General features: G+C 42.0%; 1 protein-coding gene across 4 annotated transcripts in view; it reads right to left on the bottom strand.

Moving 5' to 3' along the window:
* mdga2a (MAM domain containing glycosylphosphatidylinositol anchor 2a) overlaps positions 1 to 20,540 on the bottom strand; it is a 205,908-nt gene that overhangs the window by 63,799 nt on the left and 121,569 nt on the right. For all 4 annotated transcript variants that reach the window (XM_006793045.3, XM_006793043.3, XM_006793044.3 and 1 more), the window contains exons 7-8: positions 13,254 to 13,345; positions 12,911 to 13,148 (exon numbers count right to left, since the gene is read on the bottom strand). In XM_006793045.3, the coding sequence (XP_006793108.1) occupies positions 12,911 to 13,148; positions 13,254 to 13,345 (330 nt within the window). The remainder of the gene's footprint in view (positions 1 to 12,910; positions 13,149 to 13,253; positions 13,346 to 20,540) is intronic.

Consider the following 20,540-nt stretch of genomic DNA (forward strand, 5'->3'; position numbering starts at 1 on the left):
CCATTGTCTCTCCTCACACCACGATGGAGAAAAAAAAAAACAGACAGGCATACATGCACTCAGAAACTCGCACATCCTTCTCTCTTGCTTACTCCGTACATTACTCTTCCTCTTGCTCTGTTTTTTCCAAGTGAACACCCTGCCTCAGTGTTTGAGTCTGACCACTGCGATGCTCAGTGTGGCAGGGAGCCTGCTACTGGTTTTCACTGTGCTCTCATTGTGCCAGAGCCATCCAAATGCCAGTGATGCCTGCGAGGCATGCCCGCTGTGTGCGTACGTCTTTGCAGTGCGCGTGCGTCCGCGCGGTTAATGTCTCTGCATGTGCACGTGTGCGCGTATCGCTCGCTGCTTCTCTCCTCGCCCACGGGTGACACCATGCTGTGATCCTGCCTCAGTTCCTCAATGAGATGCGATGCTTCTTCTCTTTGCTACGGAGCTAAAAACACTGTGCGTATGTATCTGTAGGTTTATGGGTTAAATCAAGATAGGACCTTCTAGTCTGGCCTCAGCATTGCGCTGGAATGATCCTTCAAACGTAGCTTTTAATTATGATCCATCAGCACCGCAGCGGACGCAGAACAACATGAGCTAACTGCAAAAAGGTAGAAATAACTGGCGCTTTGAATTTTCTTACAGCGACAGGATCCAGAATGATGTTTTAGAGAATAAACATTCCCGCTGCCCCCTTTTTTCGGGTAAGTGCTATGACATCACTCCTCGTCACCATGGCAACATAGTGCTCTCTACTAAACCAGGTCCTGCAGTGTGTGTGCGTGTGTGTGTGTGTGTGTGTATGCATGCATGTATGCATGAGACTGTGTGCTCAGACAGCTTGAGGCCAATGAGTTGGTCACAATGTGACAGGACTCTTTTCCTCAGAGTCCTGATCCTCTGGGGACAGAGTGAAGATTCCCATAGGTGCACTGTGGACATGTTTTTGAATCTGTGTGCTTCTCTGTGTCTGTTTTGGGGGAGGCTGTATCTACACCCTGAGTCGCTGAAGTGCAATAAATATACACAGATGTGTTAAATTTGGAAGAGTGCACCCACAGACTGCTGTGACACAGCGGTGACAAGACTGACATAACAATGTGTGCGCGTTTGTGTGTGTGTGTGTTTTGAGCTCTGTGTCATTCCCCTGAGATTTCATAACCTACAATCAATCTCAAAAACTCTTCACATGGATCAGACTGTAGCACAGCAGATTTTCTACCAGTGCCGCCTTCTTTTTTTTTTTTGTTTAACCAACAAAACAGAATAAAAGAAATGTCCAGTCTAAAAACAAATGCATGCAACCACTTTTCTACTGCTAAGCGGGGAACAACTCCCGTGGATGGCCCACAGTTTATGTAAATTGCTCAAGGGGCCTTCACAGTAGTTAATGAGGGAGGGAGAGTGTTTCTTATTCATGTTTCTCCGATTTTCCCAGCTGCACGGGGAGGTGATTTCCCAGATGGTCACCTCCATAAAGCATGACTGCAGGTGTTGCGGTGGAGGCTATAGGCAGGTACACTGAGCACAAATGCAGCAAGTTATCTCATCTTATTCAAATATGTTGTACTCTGAAAACAATCTGAGCTATGGATACACCCCTGCCCGCTGCTATCCAACGTCTCCAAACATCCACATAAGCGTGTTTATTAACAAACTGAAGTTTTTATTTGCGCTGGCACTCTGGGCACCGGTAATCTACCACAGGAACATCACAGGTGCTGTGCTGACATATTGTAGAAGTGGCATCTATTGTTGTCATATGGTGGATTTCTCAGGACAGTGTCCCAGCTGTGGGACAGCTGGTAAGCCCCTTCATCGCAGTTCATCGCTCACTGTTAGTCTATTGGGTCGTTCATCCAGTTTTGGGGATTGGTTCCTGTGTGCAGTTTATAATTTCATTTTCAAACCTTGGATTAATGAATTTTCGATTTTAGATGTGACTGCTCTACAAGACCAAAGACAAACTTGTTATTCAGGCCATTTGCTCAGTTAGAAAGATTTCTGTCATCTGTCACGTGACATTGCCTCAGCATACTGAAGGTGCTGGAGCTGGGATCTGCATTAAAAAGATATATGCAATTTAGAACTCTCAAAGGATTTAGGGATGTAAATAAATGGTCAACTCAGCAGAAAATGAATGTACTGTTCCATTTTGTTCCACCTCATGTTAACATGTGATGCGAATGACCAATAAAGCTCCTTGAATCCTTGAAAACTCTGCTGTAGTAGGTGGTCATATGAACCCTCCCTTTGAAACTACTACCCCTCACAGTGTTTATAACATAATTATAAAGTGACTTTTCACGCTGAATTGTGTGACGTTACAACGTCCCGGGCCGCAGACAGCTGATCCGGGCGCATACACGCACCACCACCATTATTTTCTACAATTACCGTGGCTGCGCGTCTTTTCGTCGACCGGGCAGATAAACAAAAAGGGGTGAGAGGTATATTTTGAGCGGCGCAGAGGGTGGCCAACATATTTTTCCCACTTACCTTTAATAAAGCCGGTCGCGTAGACTCGCTGTGATCGCCGCTTATACGAGTGGTTATGCAAGCCAATGGCATGGTGTTCCAGGGTTCAAATAGTGGGTTCGCGAGCTTGAAAGGCCACGTGAACTGCATTATTTTTGTTTGTTTTTTTTGTTATTCTGAGACACTGTAGGCTGCCTGGAATTGGCCATAAATGTCTGTATATACATATATACAGTGGGGCAAAAAAGTATTTAGTCAGCCACCGATTGTGCAAGTTCCCCCACTTAAAATGATGACAGAGGTCAGTAATTTGCACCAGAGGTACACTTCAACTGTGAGAGACAGAATGTGAAAAAAAAATCCATGAATTCACATGGTAGGATTTGTAAAGAATTTATTCGTAAATCAGGGTGGAAAATAAGTATTTGGTCACCTCAAACAAGGAAAATCCCTGGCTCTCACAGACCTGTAACGTCTTCTGTAAGAAGCTTTTCTGTCCCCCACTCGTTATCTGTATGAATGGCACCTGTTTGACCTCATCATCTGTATAAAAGACACCTGTCCACAGCCTCAACCAGTCAGACTCCAAACTCCGCCATGGCCAAGACCAAAGAGCTTTCGAAGGACACCAGGAAAAGAATTGTAGACCTGCACCAGACTGGGAAGAGTGAATCTACAATAGGCAAGCAGCTTGGTGTGAAAAAATCAACTGTGGGAGCAATCATCAGAAAATGGAAGACATACAAGACCACTGATAATCTCCCTCGATCTGGGGCTCCACGCAAGATCTCATCCCGTGGGGTCAAAATGATCATGAGAACGGTGAGCAAAGATCCCAGAACCACACGGGGGGACCTGGTGAATGACCTGCAGAGAGCTGGGACCAAAGTAACAAAGGTCACCATCAGTAACACACTACAACGGCAGGGAATCAAATCCCGCAGTGCCAGACGTGTTCCGCTGCTGAAGCCAGTGCATGTCCAGGCCCGTCTGAAGTTTGCCAGAGAGCACATGGATGATACAGCAGAGGATTGGGAGAATGTCATGTGGTCAGATGAAACCAAAGTAGAACTTTTTGGTATAAACTCAACTCGTCGTGTTTGGAGGAAGAAGAATACTGAGTTGCATCCCAAGAACACCATACCTACTGTGAAGCATGGGGGTGGAAACATCATGCTATGGGGCTGTTTTTCTGCCAAGGGGACAGGACGACTGATCCGTGTTAAGGACAGAATGAATGGGGCCAAGTATCGTGAGATTTTGAGCCAAAACCTCCTTCCATCAGTGAGAACTTTGAAGATGAAACGAGGCTGGGTCTTCCAACATGACAATGATCCAAAACACACCGCCCGGGCAACAAAGGAGTGGCTCCGTAAGAAGCATTTGAAAGTCCTGGAGTGGCCTAGCCAGTCTCCAGACCTCAACCCCATAGAAAATCTGTGGCGGGAGTTGAAAGTCCGTGTTGCTCGGCGACAGCCCCAAAACATCACTGCTCTTGAGAAGATCTGCATGGAGGAATGGGCCAAAATACCAGCTACTGTGTGTGCAAACCTGGTAAAGACCTATAGTAAACGTTTGACCTCTGTTATTGCCAACAAAGGTTATGTTACAAAGTATTGAGTTGTATTTTTGTTATTGACCAAATACTTATTTTCCACCCTGATTTACGAATAAATTCTTTACAAATCCTACCATGTGAATTCATGGATTTTTTTTTCACATTCTGTCTCTCACAGTTGAAGTGTACCTCTGGTGCAAATTACTGACCTCTGTCATCATTTTAAGTGGGGGAACTTGCACAATCGGTGGCTGACTAAATACTTTTTTGCCCCACTGTATGTATTGTAGGCTTACAGCTGGAAATAAGCTGAGTAGGAAAAGAGTGTTTGGTAAAAGAAATAATAAAGAGATGACTATTATGCCTAGTGGGAGGGGCCATGGGGTATAAAAGAAGGCTGTCAGGGCCTACCTGGGGTTCTTTCGGTGAGATGTTACAGAGAGGGTAACATGCAGACTGTGTTTTGTATATAGATGTTTGTTTTGTGTTGACTTAAGTTAGTTTTCTATTTTCTTTGTAAATAATCTTTTGTGCACCTGGGAGGCCGGCAGAATAAACTATCCACACTGAATGCTTCCTGACTACGCCTGCATTTGTTCGGGAGAAGTTTAGGAGAGGACCCCGCGACAATTGTTCAAATAATTTTTAAAAATAATTGAAATATATGTTAATAACCTGTTTTGTTGCTCTCCTCTGACCTGTGTCTCACAGTGTGTACCTCTTTTGCTGTGCTTTGCTCCAAACAGACACATTTGGAGTCAAGCAAAGCAGAGACCTGTGAAATGAAGGCACTATCAGTTAAGTTTATGACAACCCGTCACTATCTGTATGCTGTACTTTATGCTGGGTTAAAACTTTCCATTTGTTAATCCAAATAAAATCGCAACATTAAAATCTGATGGCCAGAGCGCAGTAACATCTGTTCTTTTAAGCAAAGCCAACCTGATTTGGTAGAAGAAGAAAAAAAGAAAGCGACTGGGTGGCTTACTGTGGCTTATCAGGGCTGGGGATTGTTATTTATTTATTTTTACTCTTGTGTAAACAACCTTTCTGGTTATAAGTGATGCAAAGGTTGAATTATGTGTGCCATAAAGCTTTTCAAACCAAAGTGCAAGTGCTAGCTCGTATGGCTCACTAGATTACCAGTAGTAGCTAAGCATTTCTTGCAAGGCAATCACACGCATAATTCATTTCATGCATTAAGCTTATGGAGTTAGAAAGTCGTGTTATTGACAAGAACATTCACAGTGTAGTATTTCTCAACTGCCAAAGAGCTGTTACAGGATGAAGTGAGAGGTCAAACCAATGTTAGCAGCTCTCTCAGGTTCTTTGTTAAATAGGGAGCTTAATGCTCCAGCAACTACACTTAAACCTGCTACCAAAAGCCTAGCACAAGACTAAACATGTTGCCACTTTTCTACACAGATTATTGGCCAGTAACCTTGAGTGTTTTCAACCACCTAAAAACCGTTTACAGTAGTTAAAGAGACAGCAAATTACAGCTGATAACGCTGCTCATATGGCTGATATTGTAGAAAAAGTAGTAATATTGCCATCGTCACCGAGGTGGTACACTACGTGAAAAAATGTATTGGACAATACCTGAATTCATGTTTCAGTTCCATTGCACAGATGTGTAAAATCAAGCCATGCAGTCTGACAAATGTTTGTGAAAGAAAGTGTTGTTCTAAAGAAAACACAGATTTCGAGCACGATACTGTAACAGGAAGCCACCACTATTCCAAACCAGTTTCTAAGACGTCTTCCCTTCCTTAGATCTTCCACAATAAACTTTAAGTGGTATTATTGCAAAAATAAATCATTTAGGAACTACAGCAACTCAGGCATGAAGTGGCAAACCACGAAAAGTTACAGATGGGAGCGTCTCTGAGTGCTGAGGTGACTTTAAACCTCCTTTAGCATTAACATCTGCACAAAAACTGTGCATCAGGATCTTCATGCATGGATATCCATGGCTGAGCAGCTCTTGTAAGTGTAAACATGTAGGTGGCCTTTACTTTTGTCCACAAATGCAGTGTAACAATACAGTGCTTTTGGAGAACTTTCAACAATACAAAAACACTACACAATGCACTTGTAGATTTTTTTCTTCATATTTCTACACCGTAAAAAGCCTGTTCTGCAGTGAAAGAGCATCGACATGCAACCAGCACCATCAACTGAGACACACATGCCATGAAAATTTCATGTCCTGACGAGATGGAGGCGGGAAAAAATAAAGGAAGCATCTCATTTCCATTCACAGTAACCAAAAGAGCAGTTTGAACTTTTTCACCCTGCAGTTGAGTCAGGATGCAGACCAGCTTTCTCTTTATAAGGGTCAGTGAATTTGCTGCTAAAACAAGCACATCAGAGCGGTCAACAGCCAGCAGTCATGTTGTCCCTATTAGAATCACATGTGGCACAGTCTCTTAGATGATGGCAGATTATGACAAATCAGAGTCAAAAAGACGACATTGTGCATAAAAGGAGTACACACAGAGAGCGGCGGGCCTCCCCTGCGCGTCTGATGACTCAAATTTTGTTGTAGAAAAAGGCTTGAACACTGTGTTTATTAAACCAACTCATTTCTTAATCAACTGAGCACTTGAAATTGATTTGCTTAATTAATTAACTGCAGTAATTCTTAAGATTGACAGAGACACTGGGTGGTGCCAGGATTTCAGGTGTGAGCAGGTTGCTAATTGAGGGACTCATCAAAGCCGGATTTATCACCCGCGCGAGAGGGGTGACTTTCAGTCATGATACTTAGTTTGTGATCAATCATGACGGTGATTTGTTGAATTTAAAAAAAGTATCAAATGGGAGTCAAGGAAGCACAACTGTTTAAAAGATCCAAATGTAATTTAGGCTCCGCTATTTTGATTAATTACAACTCTGCTTTTTAGCGATTAGCTAAGTGGCTATCTGTGATCAAAATTAGCTTTAAATGTCAGAAATAAACCTGTAATAACTCGGCACGCTATTAAAATTTTATCTCTTAAATGTCCCACAGGTATTTCCGGTCCAAATAACATTTCAGAATGACAGTAATCACGTCATCTAACATAACCCGGCAAGACATAAACACACATTTTACACACAAGTTAATGAAAGGATTCATTTGCTTGTTCCTGTTAGAAGTTTATGGCATGTTTTACACTAATGCTCGTAACTCTTTTCAGCTGTTCCCTTGTCCCGTGGTTCTTAATCTTGACAGTATCCAAAGAGGAAGTCTGTGTCCTCGTTTTCAGACACTCATAAATAAGCATTAGCACCGCAATCTCCGGCAGCTCCGGCGAGGAAAGAAGCTGCTTATTTAACGAGTGTGTGAAGACGGTAAACTGCTTATTACTGCCGTTTTGCAAAACGGGAGAAAATCGAGAAATTTGTGCTCGTCGAAGGTTGGAAGAATGGAAAAATAATAGCTTTCACTTTAATCAATGCATCCTGTGGAGTGGTCTCTGGCTAAGCGCTGGTTTCGAATCTGGAACTAGAGGCAGTGTTGGAGCAGCCAGCAAGTGTGGCGTTGTTCAGAGAAGAGATACTTTAAGGCTCAAATGCTTTCCAATCACTTCCCCTGTACAAAACCTTGGCAAACCTGTGGTAATCTCCTCTAAACACTTTTATTAAGACTTCTAATTGCAGCTCAGGCTTTCTCCCTCCAGGAAAACAGGCAGAGGCACAGAAAAAGGGCTTATTCACCCCACAACAGGCTGCAGGCGCAAGGCGAGGCAGAGGCACAAGGCGCTTTAGTACACGGCAGCTATACAATGGCGCTCAGCTGAGACATTTCTCTGATTCGTGGCATCAATCTCGCTGAAAGAAACACGGCATCCTTTAGCAAACAGCCCAGTCGCATCCAGGTAAAGCAGCAGGAATTTTAACCGGCAGAAGCAAAATTCAGTATGTTATTTCCTGTGACAGGAACAGCTACGACAACGCAACTCTTTCATACTATTTCATACCCGCACATTCGACCGGAACAATGAAAGCTTAAGAAGCAATCAAATCTAAGCCTTAAGGAAAGCTTTCATTTCATATGATCACAAAAGAGCCAGTCATTTCCGTGGTTATTTCCTCAGTCAGACGGCGGTGTTCTACTTATTTATTTATTTCGTTTTTTTTGCACATTAAAGGATCTGTGTTAATGCACTGGCATAGCCCAGGCACTCCGAAAGAAGAGAATGTGCTACTTAAAAGATAATGAGGAAACAATCTTGGCAGATGCGATTGATCCCACTGTTTTATAGCACAGGGATTATCAAAGGATTATCTAACAATAATTATGCACACAAGGTCGACACATTGCTTTCATGTTCACGCTGAGAGTGGCAGCCAGGTGTGCGTGATAGAAAAATGGGTAAGGCTGCGTGAGGGTGTAAATGTGGCTATCACCGTGTAGGCATATGTGTGGAAAAAGGGGACGTAAAGCTTGCTGGCAACCCGATCATCAAAACATCGCACAACCCAACAGTCACTTATCAGCACAGAACACATGCCAGGAAATTCAAAGCAAAAAAAAAAGAAAGAAGAGATATCTACAATGCCAGCAGCAACACCAACTCATGGGATTCCCCTCCACCCACCCTCTACATCCCCACCCCTCGAACGGAATCTGGAAGTTTGGGATGAGCCGAGGACAACCAGGAAACTCCCTCTTGGTGTCTGCGGGGTGTGGATATAAGGGGTGATTTCTCCCAGTGGAGTTAATTGCTGATCAACACACCTTTGCAGCTCATTCGCTGACCTCACATATACAACGCAGATAGCACAGATAAAGACAAGCATTCCTGTGATATCACACGCATGAATGTATAATTGCTTTTTCTCTCCAACCACTGCGTTCGGCTATTACTGCAAAACCTCCAGGGAGAAAGCACAAAAGGTATTGTTAGCTTTACTAAATGTGCTTCGTAGCAATCTTTTAATAAATCGGTCTCTGTTCTGTTGAAACAGTAGCTTTTTTTTTCTTTTTGGATTTTGATTGATGTTAAAATCTAAAACAACGGATAGAAAATAGAGTCAGTAAAGTTTCTTTTTTGACTATTGTGCTCAAGACTGAATGCTGTTATCAAAGCTTACACATGACTCAATACGACCCATACTAAACTGCATCAGCTCGGTAGACAAGGTGGACTGGTGTGTTGTTATTAATAGGCTATTAATGCCAGCCACTTGAACCTGTTCAAGTGCACATTACCATGGATGCATAATCACCCAGTAACATGGCAGCAACTCAATGCATTCAGGCATGCAGACGTGGTCAAGACGACCTGCTGAAGTTTGAACTGAACATCAGAATGGGGAATAAAGGTGACTGAAGCGACTTTGAACATAGTATGGGTGTCGGTGATAAAAGGGCTGTTTGAGTATTAAAGAAATTGCTGATCGACTAGGATTTTCTCACAAAACCATCTCTGGGGTTTAAAGAGAATGATCCAAAAAAAAAAAAGGAACGGGAAACTGAGGCTACAATTCGCACGGGCTAACAAAATTGGACAACAGAAGATTGGAAAAATGTTCCCTTGTTTGTCGAGTCTCGATTTCCGCTTTGACATTCTGATAGTAACAACAAAGCATGAAAACATGAAGCCAGCATCAACAATTCCAGCTGCTGCTGGTGTAATGGTGTGGGGGATTTTTCTGGCACACTCTGGGCTACTTAGTACTCTCTGGGCATCATTTAAAAGCCGCCTAGCTGAATATGCCTGTTGACAATATTTATCCCAATATTTTACCCATATTCTGATGGATCTTCTGATGGCTGATTCCAGGAGGATAAAGCATCACATCACAAACCTCAAATGTGATGCTGCTCCATTAATATGAACCCAAATGTCTGGGGAATGCTTCCACCGACTTTTTGAATCTATGCTGTGAAGAATTACGACAGTTCTGAAGGCAAAAAGGGGGCTAATCTAGCACTAGCAAGGTGAAACTGATGAAGTGGCTGGTGAGTGCATGTTAACTGGAACAGTCCTGAAAGCAGCCAGACAGATGGAAGGGTAACGGACACTTAGTGTCTGATTAGCTGCAGCAATGGAGGCAGTTTCAGATTCACAAAGTTCAATTGAACACTTATTGCGATAGAGAGCTGTTGCTACTGTAATAATGTGTGCAGGAACAGAAGTCAAAGAGACATATTTATGACTATTACACAGTCTGGGAGCAAGCCTGTAGATGTAAGACATTCAAACATTCTTAAACACAACACACACACACACACAGAATCTGCAGATAAAGAGTTTCTTTGAAAACATTCATCTTTGAGAGCATCCATCCATTTTTCTTAAGCCTATCAAGTTTAGGGTCACGTGGGCACTGAAGACTCTCAAAGCAGCCAGGGTATTCTATAGCGACTCGACATTGATAGTTTGCTACATAACCGCTCACACCCTTATGGATTTTTCCCTTTAGCTTTAGCTGAAGTAAAGCCATTCCACCAGTCTATTTTAGGGTTAACAAAGAGATAATTCACATCTATGACCAATTAAGAGTTGAAAATCGACCTCTCATGCATGTCTTTGATTTGTGGGAAGAAGCTGAAATACCCAGAGATAACACGGGGAGTACACGCAAGCGCCACACACAAATGCCCAACTCGAAACAACAAATCCCCAAACCTCACTGCAAATACGCATTTATTGTCAACCATTCTCTGAGACAGGAAAAATATGGTGATTGCACCATGTTGTCAACACCACAAGCAATGCTCTATTCATCTCCACCGTGACAGGGCATCACATTGTGGCGGATATGTAATAACCTCACCAGACAGCATTAAAAGTATACGGGAACACATAAATTCGGGCGAAAGCACCCTTCAAAAGAAATCCTTTTTTTTTTTTCTTGTAACTTGGCAACTATATCACACAAGTCCAACATATCCAGAATATTTAATTTCGCTTCACTTACCCTAAAATCAGCAAGTAAGCTCTGTGTTCGCACGAAGATGGTAATCAACTCATTGAGACGACTTAAGATTTCCCAATCTAGCTACGCTGGGAGTCAAGTTTACTGGCAGCAATCACACTGTGCCATATTTTAAGAAGATGATGAAACAAAAATATTAGAAAAATACTGCAGCCAAAGAAAAACTCTATATTGCAGTATTGTATTGAAGTTTATTTACTCATAACAAAAGTTGCCTCAAAAGCACTGTCTGAAAATAGCTACGCATTTGAAGCATTTTTGACCAGTAAGACTTGTTATTAAAATAAGTTAGTAAAACTCTCTGAAAACTATAGACACTCTTATTACTGATTTCAAGGATTTGGGACACTACTTTCCTGAGAACTGACCTGATAGCAGGCAGTGAATTTGTATGAGTTCATCTCTTATCTCAAACAAACTAGCTCTGGGGAAGGTTAAGTGTCCAGGATAAGCTGGTGTTGTATGCTGGTAAGAGGTAAACCGCCTATGTAACAAAAAACCTCATAGGTAAAGCTGACGTTTCCTCTCTAAGCGTCGTAATATTGCCTGCTGCCTGCCACCATTTCTATCCAACTTGAGCACCAACAACACTTGCTCTGATTCTAAACACTTTCCATGCTAAATTAACATATTATTGCAGATATTAATAATCGCTAGATAAGTATCCATCAGCTGTCCATGCTCGTTAGATACTGAATACTCATTTTCATGCCAGTTTTGACCATTGACTGTAGAAAACATGGACGACACGACAGCTCCCCAAAAATGAAGCCAAAACGTCTCTATCGCCCCCTTGTGTCTGGCTGCAGTATAGGTCATAAACCCCGCCTCCTCCATGTTAGCGGATGGGACTGCGGTCAGACTAAAGTAAATTAATTCTCCTTAGATAATTTTTTTCCAAAGATTCTTTTGTTTTCAATAGTTCTCATCACGCTGATTGATGTTCAAGGGGTCTCCTTTCCCATAAGTTTGATTCTAATTCCTACCGCGGTGATATTAAATTGGGGTGAAACGTCATCATAAGAGCTTTGACTGACAGCTGCAGTCACGGAGAAACTTGCGTATCTCTGTTCGCGAATAGCAGATAGAGCGTAGGCTCTGAGAGGACGCCCAGTGTTTACGCTACGAAAACACGACCGAGTGTTTTAACCTGACAGCCTGAGGTGTTCTTCAGTAAACTGGACTACCCGACAGAAGGACCCGAGGCCCCGCTGTACTTTTTCGGTAAGTTAAGAGTAGCAGGTGTGTAGCATCGCTAACTAGCTAGCAACAAGCCGTCAACACAGTGCGTATGCTAGCGGCTAAGCTAACTAACGAATTAACAACAGAGTGATTTTAGAACTATAAGATGATAAGCTGTGTGTCTTTTTTATAACAGTGACATGGTTGTATTTACCTTAATTAAACGAGTCGTCAGTCGCGGTAAACCAGCAAAAAAACTCGAGCAGCCGGGCTACGTAAAAAGTGTAGGGGGGCGTGTTTGCGGTCACGTCCAGCGGGTGTGTGGGCGGGAGCGTTACACAGTCGCTCCACCTCAAGTCACTACTGCGCAGACTCTGGCTCCAAATTTGCAAGATGGCAGCCTCCACAAGCGGGGTATTTTGGCTTCATTTTTGCACAATGGTAGGAGGCGGGGTCGCGTCGTCCATGTTTTCTACAGTCCATGGTTTTGACCCACGAAATGTGACATGCTTGTGAGCATATATGGTTTAACAATGCAATGGAGGATTATGTAACGCTGTGACATTACAGCGCTTTATTTTTTGACTATCAGGAAATAAATATATTAAAATGATCTACAAAACTGATGGGACTGATGAGACAGTTAAACAATTGAAGCCAACTGAGTGTGACTAACGTAGCTGTGAGAAATCAATGTGTTTGTGTCAAATCTGCTGGGGGGAGGTGTGTAGGTGTGTCGATGCCACAAAGGGGTGTGAGGCTCACCAGTTGTGGATGAGATGTTGACATCGATGCTGATCTCCGGGATGCCTCCTCCCTTCAGAGCGGCCACGCAGGTGTACGTGCCGAAATCAGTGAATTTCAGGTCTATGATGTCCAGGTTGGTGGTTCCAGGTGAGATGTCAGGATCTGTCTGGGTGATGACCATACGCTCCGAGCTCCGCAGGGCACGGCCATTCTTCAGCCAGCTAAATGTCAGCTCCTCTGGAGGTGTCGCCTCCACCTGTGACATCAAAAGGCTTTATTTTTATTACACTCACTAACATTAGCTCAATATTACACGCATAACCATGTGAGCTTAGTCTCCCAGTGTTTTCTGTTACCGTACCTGACAGGATATCTTTACTTCCCGTCCAATCTGGATGTGGTCATCGTTGTGGTAGGGATCTGGAGTGATCCAGAATCGTCCCTTTTTCAAAGCTGCAATTGCAAAAAAGAAATAATTTGATAAGAATCACATTTATATTTATATTCATACACTTCACGTGTTGATTCTGCAGCACGGTGCTGGAACAAACCCTGAGATATTCACAGTGGGATTTGGCTTTGGTTGTTATATTGATGTGTTTTTTGAGATCTAATCCCAAAGACAGGATTTTATAGATTTTTAAATTTTTTTTCCCCGCACTTTTACTTTGCTCAACGTCCACACTTGAGCTGTAAATCACTGTTATGCATCTCAAGTGAATGCGCTATGAAGCTAAGTGTGTGTGCGTGCGCGCGCACGTACCTGTTCAGTCAAACACACATTGTTCAAAAAGGCAGTGAAAGCCTGCATCAAGTCACAGCTGCCTGAAATACCTGATCTGAGCAACTAACTGAGCAAAATATGATATTTGCTCCCCGAGACGTGTCATTTCTGGAGCGGGGTTGTGAAATTGTAAAAGCATCTTCAACCCAAGGTGCAAGAGTAGACGATGACAGGACTACTGCAACTGGTTTACGTAAACAACATCTGAAATTTGATCTTTTGATGGTGCAGCAGGGTCAAACAGAGAACTTAAAAGATAAAGCAGAAACCTGTGTCTGTTTGAAAGCCCAACGCTTTGAACCGGCATTAATATTGATAGCTACACATGGAAGAATCCTACGGTACTGAAGCAGGTTCACGCACACTACAAGCAAACACACACTGTGAAATTGCAGAGATACCTAACAAAATATCCACCATTTCTAATCCAATTTGGTTTGCAAACTCCATTTTCAAAGCATAGCTTCTCTGAAGAGAAAAAAGAAGATGATTTCATTATAATGCATGCTGTATTGGTTTCAAACCCCGCGTCTACTGTTCAATTCATCTCCTCAGCAAAAAAGCTGACGGCACCATGGAAATCTTTTCATCTAGCAATTCCCAAGTGACATTATCATATTCAGTTTGGTAAAGGGAAAACGAAAACAAAACCTGCGTGTCAGATTTAAACACAGGAAATTGAATGTGCAAAACATTGTGACGCCTGCCAGGCTGCAAACTGAAGGAGAGGCGAGTGACACACGCCTCCTTGACGTGATCTTCCTCCTCACGTTTGAAATCAGTGTCGGCAGGCACAGAATCCTATTTCTGATGCATGTCAGATACAAATATTACAATCATGTCAGCGCTCGCCAAACACCAATGTGCATTTGCATTCACTCTTCTATCCCATATACCCTTATTCTCCGAGGCACTGCCTATCAATCGTGAAGTATAATTCCATAGCGCTGGCATGGAAACTGTGACAATTGACATTATACGGTGTGCATCCTTATATCTGTGACCTTTATGGATACAAAGCATTATCAGGAACCTAGATTCATTTCCTGTTTAGACTCAGCTCGGCAATACGTTGAACAACTCCTTCGTGCATTCCTTAAACTCAACACAAAGAATAAGGTTATTGAGAAAATATAGAGTTCACAGTTAAACCCAGTTTGTGAGTGTGTGTGTAACATCAGACATGTCAGAGACATCCAGAGATAGAGACGCGTTTACATTCCGACAGTGTGAAAAGCCTTTTGGTGTCCCAGCAACATCCTGAACAGAGTTGGCTACCACATATCCACACACACAATTTGCAAACACACATTTCCACATAACCATGTGAGTGGCAGCGTTGTCATAGATGACAGTGGATAAAGATTTGGATTACATGCAAACGTCTTTTTCACATTCCTACAGCTCAGACGTATTCTTCTCCTTTCTTCACTGCAACAAAATGAGGTATTTAACAGTCGCAGGTCGGACTCCACTTCACTGTGAGGCTGGGTTTCATGAAGACGTCCGTCAGGGGGTCGATCCCCACCGTCTTCTTAAACTACACTCATGTCAGTGAGTAAATATAGCATTAAATATACATTTGCCCATTAAAGCTCACTACTCCAGATACATTAGCTCTAAAAGTACCTGCAATATTTATATAAGATCCCATTAATACTCTAAGGAAAAAAATAAATAAAAACTGGTCTGCTGTGTCTCCTCTCTCGCTGGACCTTTTTATATTAAAATGCACTATAATTCTAGTGCAGATACACTCAACTGACCACATGAATCATGCGTTCACGGATGAGAAGGCCCTCTGTTGCACCGTCTGATGCAATGTGGAGCTGTGGAGCAAAAAAAACTAAACAAAAAAATCTTTTAGTTACTTGCATCCACTTCATATCTGTTAAATTTAGCTGATGATTCACTGGCCTGTCCATGAACGCATTTATTTTCTCCAGTGATACATTAAACAAAAAGAAAACTATGCGGTTTAAGGTGTTCTAGATGCAGCATGAAAAACGTCAGCTTAGCAAAAGCACTCACAGCACTGAGCAGAGTGTAACTGTATGAGAATGAACACATTAATGACCGTGTTAAAAACAATGCCGCAGCAGCAGTAATGCTGCAAGCTTTTAAGTCATAAAATAGATCTTCATGCGAGCTGCATATCAGTGGAGTTCACTGATGTAGACAGATGAAAACATAACACTAAGTATAAGCACAAATTATGCACCTATCCATCCGTAAAATAAAAATATAGTTGCAATTTTACATCTTGAACCATGGCTTTGAACCACAGCTAATTTTGCTATATGTTTTACTGGGAACATTGGAAATAGGTGCAGACATGTACTGAAATGTGGAAAAATAAATTGGAATATCCTACATAAGGCAAAAACAGAGTTTGTACAATTGTAACAAGGTTGAAAGTTAATATTTGCTATGACCACTTTTATTCTTTCACGATAGAGGCAGGCAATGATTTTATACAGAGTGGCCCAAGATCATCAGCTAAAACTGCTTATCTTGCTGACTCAGTCCCCTGTTGTTTGTGTTGGTAAAGCTTTATTAAAGACTTTATTTAAGTAAATCTCTTGCATCAACTCCCTACTTGTTGCCTTTATCGAGACAGTTATGACACTACTTTTACTAATGTTGACGTACCCTTCCCTTATTTTTGCATAGAGAAGCAGTGCACATCAAAACAGCCAGCAGTGCATATGTGCACTCATGCATATTTCAGAAATGGTTCCTTCCAAGTCTCCTCCACATTCAAAAATCCTTTCCTGCCTTTTTATCTGACCATTAATATTGAATAGCAAGTAGGCATTCCTTTAAATCAACTACATTTGTGTACGAGAGAGATAAGTGGGCATTACTTCCCCAAGGTTGTAGTAAATTTTGCTGGACAGCTGCAGTGACTTAAATGGCTCCTGCTCCTTTATGCATGGGAGAGAATCTAAAACTGGAAGTATTTTAAAAGGAACCGCGATGAGTGTGTGAGGTGAGAAGTACAGAGATGGGAGACTTTATCGGGTGACGGTGCGTTGTCACTCTTCCCTCCCCAGTCCGGATAACCAATTCATGGCAAAAGTCACATGAATGTTTTATGAGGGCTTTGCTCGGAAACAGAACTTTCCCATTTGCTCTGGTGGCAAACTGTGCCCCCGACTACTGCTACACTATTTTCACAACATCATTAATATCTTACAAGAGCGCTATTGTGTGTGTATATACAGTTGGAGTCTGTGCATAAATACATATATAAATATGTATGCACCTGTAAAAAGACAAATTGTAAAAAAAACGTGTGCATTTCAAAGCTGTAGCCCTACCTTTGTAAACTTTGAGAAAACTTTTTTAAACTCAATGCCCACTGACCAGCTTTTACTGTCAGGAGTATCATACAGTCATATCTGATCAAATCACTTTTATCTGTGAAGATTAGGTTTTACTGGTCCTGCCCATCCATACGACCCTTCTGGACGGAAGTTGCAAAAATAATCACAAAGGTACTGGGATTCAGTGTGACTTGTACATTCGCATCATTGTATCTACAGACGATGTTTATCTCCTGGGAATTGTGAGGGATTAGAAATATATTTTGCTGCTATTGTTAATAATCATCATCATTACCATTGCATTAATAATACAATCTGCAGTATTGATATTGTATTCAGATGTTTAAACATATTGGTACCCAATTAGCCTTTATTATAGGTGCAGTTATAACCACTCTAAACTGTTGAGTTGAATCTATAATCTTAAATGCTTTTGAATGCTTGTTATAATCTGAAATGTGTACGTGCTGGCCTTCTGTCTGGTGGAAAAGGTTACAAGTTGAAACTGAATGCATTTCATGATGACACACACAAAATCGACTTTATCTCATTTATAGGTGAGAGGTTAATCATGTTTGCTTGTAACTCTAAAATTGTCTCTGCAAAAAGAGGAAAAGTGTCTTGCAGGGTGTGGGTCTGGTGTTCCAGACGAGAAGTGAAAGTCAGATGGCTGACAGGAAGCATCTGCTGTGGAGATGGAGACAATGTTATTTTAAACTGTCTTAAGTCATTGTGGTTTTGAAACCTATGTATGAACTGTATCTGAGTGACGTCAAGGGGCGTAGTAAATTTAAGCCCTGAAAGGTATAAAACACCTGCTTATGCTCTGTAAGTTGGGGATCGGCGCTGTCTGCGTACAGTGGCGGTCTTCCCACGCGTGTCATTAAAATCATCGTTTGACTCCACCCGGCCGGATCAGTGTTGTTATTATGAAAGTAGATTACCTCCTCTACCCCTCCTCAATATTTGAACCTAACAGAATTTTCTTGGCATCTGCGAAAAAGGCTATAACAAAACGCTGGCTTTGTAAAGACCCTCCCACTATAATACTTTTTTTTACCTCTATAGTGGAAGACATCAAATTGATGGAATGTATGACTTTCACCCTGCGACTCCAGGGAGACTTGGGAAGGAGACGTTGGAGAAAATGGCTGGGCTTTACAAATTGTGGCAGCACTCTCTAATGCATAGAACTTGCAATACCAAAGTATTGATATATGTATGTGTGGATGTACGGCTGTATACACGGGCATATATTGTCTTCCCATGACCTCATAATATTTTGGGGGTTTTTTTTCTGCATAAAAATGTTCCTAAATAAAAAGTATCAAAAAAAAAAAGATTAGGTTTTACGATACAGCTACATGGTTCCGGCTGTTTTGCAGAAACATGGTGGATCGCGTGAAGCAGGTATTTAGCTGAGAATGAACGGACAAATTAGACACATAACACACACTGTGTCTCAAACGGTGCACTTTTATACTGACCATTGCTACTTTGAGTATAAGTGAGTTCACACTGAAAGGTACAGCTGTGTGAAAAGACCCAAATAGAGCACTTAATAGAAAAAAGGTTTGACACATATTGTGGTATTATTTGGATATTTATGTGGGATAAATTGCGATATAATGAAAGAAAATGTAGTAGTATGCAGTAAGAGACCTGACAGGTTAGAAAAACTGCACACACGTTGCAAGTGACGTGGGAACTAGAGATATTGTGTAAGTTCAAGTGAATTGGGCGAAATAACTGCCAGTGAAGGGAAGTGGGTGGAACCGAAGATAAACTTTTCTCAGCTTCCAGGTGAGCGACTGAAGCGACTACCAATGAGAGTGAAGAATAGTACTGATTGAAATATATGAGGTTTACCAAGGCAACAGGAGCCTGGAACATCCGCGAGGGACCAGCAGTCACAAGCAAAGCGATGTCTGTTAAGCAACAGTGTGTAAATCACGCAGGTAACATCAGAGTCCCAGTTGTCTGGTAAGTACACAACTTATCATGCCCTATTTGAAACAATATCCAGTCTCAGTTTCCACTTTATGTTGCACTTTCTGTACCGCGGAGCGAGTAGCTTGTGAGAGTAAGTGACTGTTAGAAAAACAACCACAAAGAGGCTTTTGCCAACTGGTGGAGTAATATACATTTTTCCCTATCAACTTGCCACGGGTGTTGGGGGTGGGGTGGGGGGGAGTGTCTGGGGCTTTAGCACTTGATTTCCCTGCAAATGCCATCACCTTCCAGTAACCACTTGCCAGCCGTTTGGGGAATTGAATATTTCCCTCATGACCAGCGGTTGCCATTGGTCTCCAAGCTGTGTGACTGGTTCTTTATTTACTTGACCCTGCATTGTCATCCTGATTGTCTTACTTGCTGATATGGGCCACAATCTATAGCTAATAAGTGAGAGTCAGACTGGTTTACTACTTTTATCAAGCTCCCATAATTAAGTTATGATGTCAGAGAAGTGTTTTTTCAACTCTGTAGGGAGAGGACAAGAACACATGGAAATAAACTGTAAAGAATATTATAAATATACAGTATAAGTATTTGAAAGAACAGTTCATTGTTACCTTTAAAACATCTTAAACTGTAATAAAGCCCTAGCTTCGCGTATCTGCTTATACACTAGATTTACGCACAAATATCAAGCACCAGCAGAAGAAATCCAGCTTTATTATTAAAAGCAATGCCGGCATTGCGCGAGTCAACATATGCACAAACAAGTTCTGCATGCATTATAGATGAACTTGGAATCCCGTTGCTTTTTATCATCATCAGAGCTTCCTGTCATTGAACCTTGACTATGGCAAAATGCTGAGTAAAACATAAACAATCTTCAGCAACTTTCTTCATGGTAATATCAAGAGATTAAAGGTTCCTCTGTTTGTACTTGTATTTGCCTTGCATGTTTCCTGCATCAGATTTTCTTGAGAGGTTGTATGCTGTATTCTTTTGAATCATTACCGATCATATTACAGTGTGCCCCGTGTTCCCTTTTTAGCTGTAAACTGAAGGGTTTATGCTTGTAGCGAGCCCTTTTGATTCTCCATAGCTTTAATGGCCTGTGGGAATAAAAGGTGGCCTGGACATAAAAGCCCAGATAATCACACAAAGAGAAAAGCCGCGGTTGAGGTCTTCTTCTACAGAGACCTCGTGACACACGGCGGGATTACAACGGCACCACAGGGGACCTTCTTATTCGGCAATGCACACAGTACTGGCATTTTTGCTATAAGGACCGCATATGTATGCGTATAATATAAAATAAATAAAGTTATTAATCATGGAAATACATACACGGAGCCACACTGCGAAAAAAAAAAATATGTTTGAACATGTTTTTTCCTTCACTGTCTCTCCAGTGCATCGCGTTGGCTTTGTCTGCTGGAGAAGAAAGACTTGTCTCACTCTCTTCTCACTCTGAATCATTATCCTCCTGTCTACCCATCAGCCCATCTCATTTTTCAGTCAGCCCTGTCTGTCCATCTCTCAGCAGGCGTCGTACTGCGCTCTCCATTCATTCTCGTGGAGA

This window comes from Neolamprologus brichardi, chromosome 15 (genome assembly GCF_056152115.1).
Source record: "Neolamprologus brichardi isolate AB-2024 chromosome 15, ASM5615211v1, whole genome shotgun sequence".
NCBI lineage: Eukaryota > Metazoa > Chordata > Actinopteri > Cichliformes > Cichlidae > Neolamprologus > Neolamprologus brichardi.